General features: G+C 38.2%; 1 protein-coding gene across 1 annotated transcript in view; it reads left to right on the top strand.

The window, feature by feature from the left end:
• SPATA16 (spermatogenesis associated 16) overlaps positions 1-12,458 on the top strand; it is a 237,058-nt gene that overhangs the window by 193,539 nt on the left and 31,061 nt on the right. The window contains exons 8-9 of the mRNA XM_036850729.1: positions 8,444-8,608; positions 11,334-11,417. Coding sequence (XP_036706624.1) covers positions 8,444-8,608; positions 11,334-11,417 — 249 coding nt within the window. The remainder of the gene's footprint in view (positions 1-8,443; positions 8,609-11,333; positions 11,418-12,458) is intronic.

Here is a 12,458-nt window from a genome sequence, read left to right as displayed (position 1 = left end):
TAGTTTTCTTTCTTTGTGACATTTTTTTCTGGTTTTGGTATCAGGGTGATGGTGGCCTCGTAGAATGAGTTTGGGAGTGTTCCTCCCTCTGCTGTATTTTGGAAGAGTTTGAGAAGGATAGGCGTTAGCTCTTCTGTAAATGTTTGATAGAATTCGCCTGTGAAGCCATCTGGTCCTGGGCTTTTGTTTGTTGGAAGATTTTTAATCACAGTCTCAAATTCAGTGCTTGTGCTTGGTGTGTTTATATTTTCTATTTCTTCCTGGTTCAGTCTCAGAAGGTTGTGCTTTTCTAAGAATTTGTCCATTTCTTCCAGGTTGTCCATTTTATTGGCATATAGTTGCTTGTAGTATTCTGTCATGATCCTTTGTATTTCTGCAGTGTCAGTTGTTACTTCTCCTTTTTCATTTCTAATTCTATTGATTTAAGTCTTCTCCCTTTTTTTCTTGATAAGTCTGGCTAATGGTTTATCAATTTTGTTTATCTTCTCAAAGAACCAGCTTTTAGTTTTATTGATCTTTGCTATTGTCTTTTTCATTTCTTTTTCATTTATTTCTGATCTAATCTTTATGATTTCTTTCCTTCTGCTAACTTTGGGGTTTTTTTGTTCTTCTTTCTCCAACTGCTTTAGGTGTAAGGTTAGGTTGTTTATTTGAGATGTTTCTTGTTCCTTGAGGTAGGATTGTATTGCTGTAAACTTCCCTCTTAGAACTGCTTTTGCTGCATCCCATAGGTTTTGGGTCGTCATGTTTTCATTGTCACTTGTTTCTAGGTATTTTTGATTTCCTCATTGATTTCTTCAGTGATCTCTTGGTTATTTAGTAGCATATTGTTTAGTGTCCATGTGTTTGTATTTTTTAGTTTTTCCTGTAATTGATATCTAGTCTCATAGTGCTGTGGTCGGAAAAGATACTTGATATGATTTCAATTTTCTTAAATTTACCAAGGCTTGATTTGTGACCCAAGATATGTTCTATCCTGGAGAATGTTCCATGAGCAGTTGAAAGTGTATTCTGCTGTTTTTGGATGGAATGTCCTATAAATATCAATTAAGTCCATCTTGTTAAATGTGTCATTTAAAGCTTGTGTTTCCTTATTTATTTTCATTTTGGATGATCTGTCCATTGGTGAAAGTGGGGTGTTGAAGTCTCCTACTATGATTGTGTTACTGTCGATTTCCCCTTTTATGGCTGTTAGCATTTGCCTTATGTATTGAGGTGCTCCTATGTTGGGTGCATAAATATTTACAATTGTTACATCTTCTTCTTGGATTGATCCCTTGATCATTATGTAGTGTCTTTCTTTGCCTCTTGTCCTAGTCTTTATTTTAAAGTCTATTTTGTCTGATATGAGAATTGCTACTCCAGCTTTCTTTTGATTTCCATTTGCATGGAATATCTTTTTCCATCCCCTCACTTTCATTCCGTATGTGTCCCTAGGTCTGAAGTGGGTCTCTTGTTGACAGCATGTATACGGGTCTTGTTTCTGTATCCATTCAGCCAGTCTATGTCTTTTGGTTGGAGCATTTAATCCATTTACATTTAAGGTAATTATCAATACGTATGTTCCTATTCCCATTTTCTTAATTGTTTGGGGTTTATTTTTGTAGGTCGTTTTCTTCTCTTGTGTTTCCTGCCTAAAGAAGTTCCTTTAACATTTGCTGTAAAGCTGGTTTGGTGGTGATGAATTCTCTTAACTTTTGCTTGTCTGTAAAGGTTTTAATTTCTCCATCGAATCTGAATGAGATCCTTGCTGGGTAGAGTAATCTTGGTTGTAGGTTTTTCCCTTTCATCACTTTAAATATGTCCTGCCACTCCCTTCTGGCTTGCAGAGTTTCTGTTAACCTTATGGGGATTTCCTTGTATGGTATTTGTTGCTTTTCCCTTGCTGCTTTTAATATTTTTTGTGTGTGTTTAATTTTTGATAGTTTGACTAATATGTGTCTTGGCATGTTTCTCTTTGGGTTTATCCTGTATGGGACTCTCTGTGCTTCCTGGACTTGACTGATTATTTCCTTTCCCATGTTAGGGAAGTTTTTGACTATAATCTCTTCAAATATTTTCGCAGACACTTTCTCTTTCTCTTCTTCTTCTGGGACCCCTATAATTTGAATGTTGGTGTGTTCAATGTTGTCCCAGAGGTCTCTGAGACTGTCCTCAATTCTCTTCATTCTTTTTTCTTTATTCTGCTCCCTGACAGTTATTTCCACCATTTTATCTTCCAGGTCACTTATCCGTTCTTCTGCCTCAGTTATTCTGCTATTGATTCCTTCCAGAGTATCTTTAATTTCAGTTTTTGTGTTGTTCATCACTGTTTGTTTGCTCTTTAGTTCTTCTAGATCCTTGTTAAATGTTTCTTGTATTTTCTCCATTGTGTTTATGAAATTTTGGATCATCTTTACTATCATTACTCTGAATTCTTCTTCAGGTAGGTTGCCTATTGCGTCTTCATTTATTTGGTCTTGTAGGTTTTTACCTTGCTCCTTCGTCTGTGACATATTTTTTGTCTTTTTTTTTTTTGATGGGTGGGGCTGTATTCCATCTTACTGGTTGTTTGGCCTGTGGGGTCCAGCACTGGAGTTTGCAGGCAGTTGGATAGAGCCGGGTCTTGGTGCTGAGATGAGGACATCCGGGAGGCCTCACTCCAATTGATAGTCCCTGGGGTCTGAGGTTCTCTGTTACTCCAGCAATTTGGACTCAGAGCTCCCACCACAGGAGCTCGGCCCCAACCTCCAGCTTGGGAACCAAGATCCTGCAAGCCAGTCGCTGGGGGTTCCTCCCATCCCCTTAGGTGTCTGTGGTCCCCCACCAGTGCCTGGTAGGTGCCCTAATTGTATGTAGACACGAATTCCGCGTCGTCCTAGTCTGCCATCTTGACTCTGACCTCCACCTGGCAATTGATCTTTATATACCCTTAAGGTAAATTATCTAATCCCTTTCTCCAACCCAGGGAAAATATGTCCTTTCTACTTTCACTCTTTAAAAAAGCCCAAAATAAGATCTGATTTATGCTGTGCTATTTTACAAAATTTAAGCTATTGTACTGAAAGTACATAAAGAGAACTCCTCATTAATGGGCTCTAAAGGCTGCAGATTTCCCCTTTTAAAATATTTTCCAAAAGGCCTTTAAGCTGGAAATTTTAAAGAATTCTTTTTTTGTGGCTTTAGTATTACATCATTGATTTGATGTTCTTACCTTACAAGGGGAACCAAGGGGGTTATCACAAACAGCTACTTAACATCTGTTCAGCAGTTTACCTGCTCAGTAACATTATTCAGCATTTTATAAAAGCTATAAAACCCCTAATTTATTTGCATGATTTGTAATTCTATGCATTACAAATCCAAAAGCACATTTTTACTGATTTTCCTACCACATAGCTTCCCCTTCCTCACAACCGTGTTCCACTCAATTATCTCCCCTATACTATTACTACTAAGAAATCCATCTCTACCTTAGTCATCTTGCGCTGTCATAACAAAATAGCATAGACTGGATGACTTAACCAACAGAAATTTATTTTCTCACAGTTCTAGATGCTAGAATTCTGAGATCAGGGTGCCAACATGGTCAGGTTCTGATAAACACCCTCTTCCTGGCTTGCAGTCGGCTACTTTCTCTCTGTGTCCTAACATGGCAGAGAGCAAGCCCTCTGGTGTCAATTCTTATAAGAGCACTAATCCCATCATCAGGCCCTACTCTCATGACCTCATCTAACCCGAATTACCTCCCAAAGGCCCCATCTCCAAATACATCACATTGGCCCCTAGGGCTTCAACATAGGAATTTTGGGTGGACACAAACATTCAGTTTATAGCCATCTCATTGGCTCTATTGCAAATTTTGGGTCCTCTTCTCCAATTCACAACCTCTTCCAGACACACACACACACACACACCCCCTCACCAACCACCCCATCCTAATTAGAGACATACACACACACACATATCATCACTGTCATCATCAGGCTCTTGCAAGCAGTGGAAGCCTTGCTAGCAAGAACCATCACCATATTGTATTATTTCACCTCATCTGCACATGGTTAGCCTTGCAGTGCCGGCGTGCTGGATGTTGGGGAGGTAATCTGTCTGTGCCCTGGCTCTTTGGGGTGATGCCCACCGTACCTTGCTACTTGTCAGGTACCCGCCACATCATCATCTGTTGCCAGCTCAGATCTCCCAGTGTGTTGTGAATGCAGGTTAGGCCAATCTAGGCATCATGCACTTTTTAAATGCTTTTAACACATTTTCTTCTCACGTTTCAAAGGGCATTCTGGCCACTTAGAAATGTGTATATGCATGTATCTTTATGTGTCCATAAAGGAGATTTGAAAACCATAATGAACAAGATTCTTAGCATGTAATGAATAACTCAGTCTTCTTTAGAATGAGTCAGCACCACCCACTTTGTTAAGTGTGAGGGATTTCATCAACTTTCTTATGTTTGCGTCTATGGAAAACAGTTTTTGGAAGACTGTCTCAAAGAGCTTGAATGAAATTGAAGCAAGTGAGCCCACAGGTACCTAGGGACCACAAGAATATCCAAATATTGGCCTCTAGGTTTCTCATTATATGCCCAACCACAGCTTCATAAAGCAGGACTGAATAAAATTGGCTGCAAAGGTAACCTAGCTTAACGAAGCAAGAAATGAGTTGGTGAGCAGAAATTATTCCTACATGGTACAATTAATTGTGACCCAAGAATCCCTCAACAGTGTTTTTAGGATCCCCTGAGGTGTGGTTTTTGTTTTTTTTTTTTGTCAGATGTCAAATGCCATCCACTTGAGTATTTAGGCATTGCATTGTCCTTATTAGCTGTGACCCTAGCTTGTGACACCTATAGATGAAGACTTTTGTCCAAGGCTGTGCTCTGGCTGTGTAACCCTAGGATGTCACTTAACCTCTGAGCTGTTTTTTTCTCATTTATAAAATAAGCTGTTATCTGCCATGCTCACCTCCCAGAGTTGTGAGACCAAAAGTATATAATCCACATTGAAGCACTTTGTAAAGTATTAAGAATTTTTAAAGTTTTAATTAATTGTATTGGTTTTCATTTGCTATGACAAAAGGACTGGTTTTATAGACCTTTCTTTTTCTTTATAAATGCTGTATACTTTGAAATTACATACTCTTCTAAAATGAAGACTGTGCAAGTGTCCTGTGGATTTTGAATTCTTTTCCTTAGATCACTGATGCACTCAGATCTCCTCACAAAGGCAGGATTAGAGGTGTCATCTCTAGCCATGGAGTAGATCTACTGCCCACAGTAGGGCTTGCCAGGGAACATGAATTTTCACCTCTTGCTATGAGGTGGTAGAAAGAGTTGGTGAAGGAGACAAAGACATTCCTGGTATAATGTTTCTAGGTCTCAGAAAATAATTCTCCTTACACTCTGACACCAGTTTCCTTACCTTTATAGATTCCTTTGTTAGGCACACAGCACATGGCCAGACAAGAATGATTCTGGCATTTTCAGAGTTATTGTCTAAAATATTCTCCCACCTTCCTATCTGGTGTCTTTTAATCTCACTGAACATCAACCCCATTCAACCAGTAGCTCTGCTCTAATGGTATTTTTTCTTCTCTGGATCTTTGTACTAATTATTTCACGTGCTACTGAATGCTGCTGTGCTTTTCCATTCATTAACTTTACTGGCTGCTGTCAGTTTACACCTTATGTACTGTGCTTCCTGGGGTGTTAAAGAGTTAAAATAATAAAATCTCTTGCCAGGCATGAAGCTTCCTTCACAGGCTGACTTGCCAAAAAATGACCTAACTAACCAGGTTTTGCATACCTTGTTAATTTTACTTTTAATTTCCTCCAAGTAAAGCACAAAAATTGTTTATATATGCACATTGGAAATGAACAATAATATGTGTTTCCTACCCCTTTTCTTTGCAATTAATGTTTCTATATGTTATGTCAAACGGAAATACATTCCCAATACTTGGGCTCTGCTTTTCAGCAGTATTATACTGTGCCACTTATTTTCCAAACATTCATCCATACCTGCTATTAAATCTAGACAACTGTCTGGCTGAAGCTTTCATTTGAACTTGCTATTTACCTAACCTTCATTGTACCTGTGTGAAGTTTTATCTTCAATCTTGGCCACTTTATTACACTCTCTCCAGCAGCTAAGGAGCTCTTTGATCACTTCTGAAGTCTCATTGAGAGGGCTACCTCCCTTTAGATTTAGCCCTTGCTAGCATTAGATGTGAGCTAATTCCTTCATTTTTCATTATTTCCTTGATTTTCTTAAAGCAACAGCATTAAAGCATTCCTGATGGCATTTATTAATTTTTATTTCTTTTTCACTTCATCTCTCAAAAGCCCCAATCTTGTATAGGTAAAATATTAATCTGCAGTTTCCTGATGACCAAAACGGCATTTGGTTGGGGGGGGGGGGACATTTAGCAGTCAACTGTATCCTTTCCCTAGTGTCCTATTCATAAGGAGCACTTCCTGTTTTGCTATGCATCCAACAATCAAGCTAACAAAGCACCACTGCCTTCCACTATTTTTACTGTCCTGATGTTTTGGAAAATTACACTGATAGATTATGTTTCCAAGCAGGCCGCCGTTGTTTCTGCACTTTGGAGTTGAGTCACTACACCACTTTCCTACAACCAGCCCCATTGTTTATTTTAAAGAAGGACAAAGAAAGTAATTTTTCTTCAGAAAGAAAACTGTTTCTCCTGCAACTTGCTTTCCTCTATTTGACAGTATCCATTGTTTAGCTACATGTTTAAACTCAGTGGGTAGGCTGGCTATTTCTTCAATTCAGAGAAGGGATCTCAAATCCACAATTTGCAGTCATTGCTCCTATAGGTTTATAGGTTTTCAGATAAATGATTAATTGGAAAGAACAAATTAGCAGGGATAAAGAGACATTAGTCAAATGGCAGAGATAGACGTTAGGAAGAAATACAGCAAATACAATGCAACAGTGCTCAACCTTTCTTTATTACCAAGATTCTAGGAAAGCGCCAAATTCTAGAGGTTGGTGTCAATCAAGATATGTGTATGACATTTCAGAAAGGACTGCCTTCTAAATTCAAGTTAAAATTTCGATGCTCTTTAGTAATGCTAGTTTCTAATAATTTTTCTCCTTAGAAGAGAATATTTTAAGAAGAAAGAGTCACGTCTGCCTTCTCTAATTTCTGGGGAAAAATCTGTTTTATAAGTATGCACAAACTAAAATAGTCCTTGTGCAGATACTAAGCTTTAAGGTAGTAGTTTATTCTCCAACTTCTGTTGGAGATATTTGAATATTTGATATTTGAATATTTGAATTTTTGTATAGCTAAAATTCATATTTCTAGGGCCACATATCAAGAGATTGTGATTCACTGAGTAAGGTCCAGGACTCTTCCTAGTTAACCAACAAGCCTAGTAATTCTGGTGCAGGTGGTCAAAGAGGAAACCTCCACTCCCCGACCACGTAAAAGGATGCTGGGCATCTAGGCTTCCACTTCTGAGCACCAAGATTCAGAATGCCATCACCAAACTAAATCCTCCTGTGACTTCCCATTTCTCATCACCCTCCAAACATGACAGGAACCCTTAGATGCCCCCTTATGTCAGAAGTACTTTTTCCTAAACAGAAATGTGGGAATTTTATGATAAACTTTGTCTCACCTATCAAGCAGTACAATTTGTATTAAACTTTTTAGAGAAGGTAACATGTCCTCTCTATGGCTGGCAGTAGCAAACACAGAGGTAGGCCACCTTAATTATAAGTGTGCCCCATTTTAAGAAAGCCCAAAATACCAGTAGATTCATGGGGCTTGGTGTTCCTTACAAGTCCACAACTGTCTATTTCAAGATGGATCATGTCAGTTGTTGGAATGGTCCTAGGACCCAGAATAAATCACTAAAATGCCACAAGGAGAGGAGTCAGAGTCCATGGCCATCCAATGAGAACTAAAGATAAAAGCAGAGCTGGAGGTTTAATGTAAGCCACTGGGCTAGACAGAAATCCACTTGCATAACATTTTTCAGGATTCAACTTGCATAAGAAATCTTCCTTTGTATAAACAAGACAGCGGGCAACTCTTAACTCTTATGATGCCTTGGTGACATAGATAAAGTCACCCCCGCTAAATGGACACAGCTCTGTGGGATCCCCACTGGGAGAGTGGAGCTCAGGTTCAATTTCAGTCCTCCTTTTCCCCTCATCCTAGATTCCTTAGGCAGGGCCACCTGCAAATCCTTCTCAACAGTCCTGCCAAGCGTTCCCTTTTATATACCAATACATTCATCTGTTTGAAGGAAGGGTACAGACAGTTCTCTAAAATAATAGAAGAAAACATTTATTTGCACTAGATACCATTACTTCAGAGGAGCTAAATATATTATTACAACGAGACCTGACTTCAATCCCCGGGGAGAGGTTATTTCTGTGGTTTTGTTCTAAAACATTTCCTTCTACTGGGAGACTAGGGGAGTTTTCGTGCCTGCTCAGGTGTGATGGAGAAGTTGCAATATGCCAGCCTCCTCAGCCAGCTGCAGAGAGTAAAGGAGCAGTCCCAGGTGATCAATCAAGCAATGGCCGAGCTAGCAACCATTCCCTATCTACAGGACATCAGTCAACAGGAGGCGGAATTGGTAAGCATTTGTTTTTCTTTGTTTAAGGCTTTCACAAGCCCTGAGCCAATAAAAGAGTGATATGGTCTGAAAAAGAATGTGACAATAAATGCAGTCCGAGGGCAAACTCCCCAACCCTCATGAAGCATTCTAATGAAGAAACTGGAAAATGTAGAAGAGAGTGTGTGTGTGTGTGTGTGTGTGTGTGTGTGTGTGTGTGTGTGTGTGTGTGTGTGTGTGTGTGTGTGTGTGTGTGTGTGTGTGTGTGTGTGTGTGTGTGTGTGTGTGTGTGTGTGTGTGTGTGTGTGTGTGTGTGTGTGTGTGTGTGTGTGTGTGTGTTTTATTTGCCCACCCTGACTAGCTTCCCTTTTTTTTTTTTTTTTTTTTTTTTAATAGCAAGACCTTTGTGATGTATGAAAATATGGAAGAGGGCTGGTTATTCATATTTTGAGTCAGGCTTTTTTGTTTCAAGTAAAGTGAAATTTTAATACATTGTTTCTTAACTCCAATATATGTTAATACAGGATTCTCTTCAATGGAAAAGTAAGAGGAAAAAACAGTAATTGCTGGATAGAAAACTGACCCTACAAAATCATCCACAGAATTTTCTTATTTACCTCTAATGTCACATATATGTTGGCAGTGCCAACACTCGCACGCATACGTAACATGTAGTTAAGAAAGCTGTCTTGAGGGGAAAATGTAGTCAAATGGTGAGTTTTTTTTTTTTTTTAACTGAATTGACCAGTTAACTCAGAAAACACAGAGCCTGTCAAAAACTAGTCCAAGAAATATCTTATAGAACAAATCTCCAAACAGGTGTGTATATTATAACCATAATTTATATTAGAAACAATAGCACCTCGTTTGAAAAACAATTAGTAATCAGTGTGCTGGCCATTCAAGGAAAGGTAAAGTTCATTCCATATAAAGCTCCTAATGTGTTGCTGGGAAGGGCTCTTTGAGCTCTAATTGAATGTAGCGAAAACTAATTATAGACCTGAATTGAATTCACATAGCAAGGATGAGAATAACCCGAACTCATCACCTGTAATTTTCAGATAACTAAAGGAACCCTCCCTCTTTGAGCTTTTAAAGTTGTTACAAATTAATCAAGAAATGAACTGCCAACATTTATAATGTTCACCTGAACCTGTAAAAGTATATTAAATAAATATTGATATTCAAAGTAAGCATATAAAACTGAGTAGCCAAACAATAAAACTCCACATACTAAACATTAAAACTATGAGAAAAAAAAGTCTATTAGTCAAGAATTTACTAAGTCAAAACTGGCAATAGTACTTTCTAAACCTGTATGGTTATGTGCACAGAACACCTTCTAAAAGGCTAAGTGTTTATCCTACCATTCATAAGGCATTCAGGAGTGCAGTAAGTGTGGAGCTTTCAAAGTGCATATTATAGCCAATTTTAGATGATTAATGCTCCTCTGAGATAAAAGAAAGCGAAGAAAATGTTAATTTAAGAAGCTGGCACAACGTTGATCTTGTCTTCCTGAAAAGCACATTCAAGATTTAAGTGAAAAATACAAGGGAGTTTTCTGCACTTAGGTCTTCTTAACCACACATCTGCAGCCTTCTTTTTTCTGGAAATACTTATATTTCTACATATACACAAAGAGCACAAAACTAGCATTATTAACATCGCTAACTAATGTGTTAGTGCAACATTCCACTACCTGAAACCTTGGAAAACAGGATTTCATGGGATATTTTCATAATTTATATACCTACTAGAAAAAAAAGTAAATGTATAGGGATGTATATGTGCAAGCCAAATATTTAAAAATCATGTATCTTGCAAGGGTTCATCACCTTAAGTAATAGATTTTACTTTCCAGCTTCCAAGCATAGGTTAACCTAGATACAAATCCTCGAAATACCTTTTATCATGCTATATAAACAGTGACTACTCAGTAGAAGAGTTTTGAATGACTCGACCCTCTACCCTCCTGCTTAAGCTCTGCAACATCTAAAGAACAGAAAGATTATCTAAGGGTTCATAATGTTTGACGCCATGGTGAACTGAACTGGTATATGTTCTTCTTCAGAGAACTTTCTTTTTTAGCTTTGAGTATCACCTGGCTTCATGTGGCCTCATTACTTTGCAGCCACATATAAAGTGTGTGTATAGGATTATTTTAAATTGGAATATGGCAGTTCGGGGCAAAGGGTGGAATGTTTTAAACTTGCCTTTGAAATGGAACCTAAAAAAGTAATCCTGGTTATTTTGAAATTTTAGAAAAGGAAAGAATAGTAAAAGAACTAAAATGAGCTAGATCCTTTAAGAGGCAATAAAACAACACAATTTTAGTATGGTCCTCTGGTGAGCTTTTGCATGATGCCTAGAATTATGATACATTAGCCTCAGGAGAAAATACTAAGATGTGTTCATGTACTACATGCCATTTCCTGAGAGAATTAACCACCACCTTCATTCTTTACAACCCAGATCCACTTTTACAAAACATCAACACTTACTACATTAAAACCTATATGTTTTCTACAAATTTTCAAGAATCTTTCCATTGTTTCAGTATTTTATATCTGCAATAATACTTGGTAATGACTGAAGCAGAGATTAGGTGGCAGTGTTCATTGTCGGAAAGTTGAGTAATAAAATCATCAGCGTACAAATGATTTTTTAATTAGGTTTTAATCTGTGTATTTAGAGAAGTTATTTCTGTGTGACTTCCACACTGATAATTTTTATCTTGGTGCCACAGCTGCAGTCACTAATGGCAGATGCTATGGACACCCTTGAAGGAAGAAGAAACGATAAAGAACGTGTGTGGAATACAATTCAAAAGGTATAACTTTCAGCTGAAGGAAAAAGACATATTATTCTCAAAGAAAATGTCCATCTTGGGTCAAATCTGTTTAAAAGATAAAAAGAAAAGGAAATTCCTTGGGTTGTTTTATTGGTTGTTTTCTTTTTAAAATAAATGCAGCTCTCTCCCTGGAAGTGTAGCCAAAATCAAATATGGATTTATTTAATCTGTTTCCTAAGGTCTGCTGCTTTTCTGAATGTGGTCATATGCTTTTATGGGTCTCTTATCACGCTCATTTTCATATTCTATTTTCGTTATCTGCTCCTTCATTATTGGTTATTATAGATATTTTTAAAGCCCTTTCATCAATCTTTTAGTTCACTCCCCAACCCTTTCTCCCATAATTGTCACTTAAGGAATAATGGCTACATTTCAGGGAACTACAAATGAACTAGCACATTGATGTTTGGGGTGAAGGAGTAACATACGGGTTTTTAGAAGTAGAACATCCCTTCATTGGTTACCTGAGTTATGCAAAACAAGCACTGAGATGCACCTGGCCCCAGCTACTTGGGAGACTCGTGTGATACCACGGGCCCCTCTGGCAATGCAGGAAGGAGTAAAGTCCAGCTGGGTCTCCAGTCCAGCTAAAGGTGATAAATTCTGATCACTCTACTCCCCACTCAGTCTCCTCCAATCACGGTAAGAACCCACAAAGGGAGAACTGGTGTCAGGAGATGTGAGAAGAGCAAACCAAAGAAGCCTTCAGTTTAAGAGGTAAAGTCAGCCATGAGGGATTCCAATGCATCTGCAGAAATGTGTGTCTTCTGTAATGAATTCAGAAGCCCTATGATAAATGCATAGAACAGAAATCAACTGAACTCAGCAAATATTTGTTGGATATCTACTGTGCCTGAAAGAACACTGTATGTTAAGGATATTGTGCTGGACAAGACAGACACAGCCCCTGCCTATATGGGCCTAACCATCTAGGAAAGAAGACAGTTATTAAACAGCTACTTATAAGTTTACTATTATATTTAAAAAGTGGATGTTCAATGATCTGTGGGAACAAAGAGA

The sequence above is a fragment of the Balaenoptera musculus genome, chromosome 4 (assembly GCF_009873245.2).
Source record: "Balaenoptera musculus isolate JJ_BM4_2016_0621 chromosome 4, mBalMus1.pri.v3, whole genome shotgun sequence".
Classification (NCBI taxonomy): domain Eukaryota; kingdom Metazoa; phylum Chordata; class Mammalia; order Artiodactyla; family Balaenopteridae; genus Balaenoptera; species Balaenoptera musculus.
The sequence above is the reverse complement of the archived record's forward strand: the minus strand, read 5'-3'. Positions and strand labels throughout refer to the sequence as shown.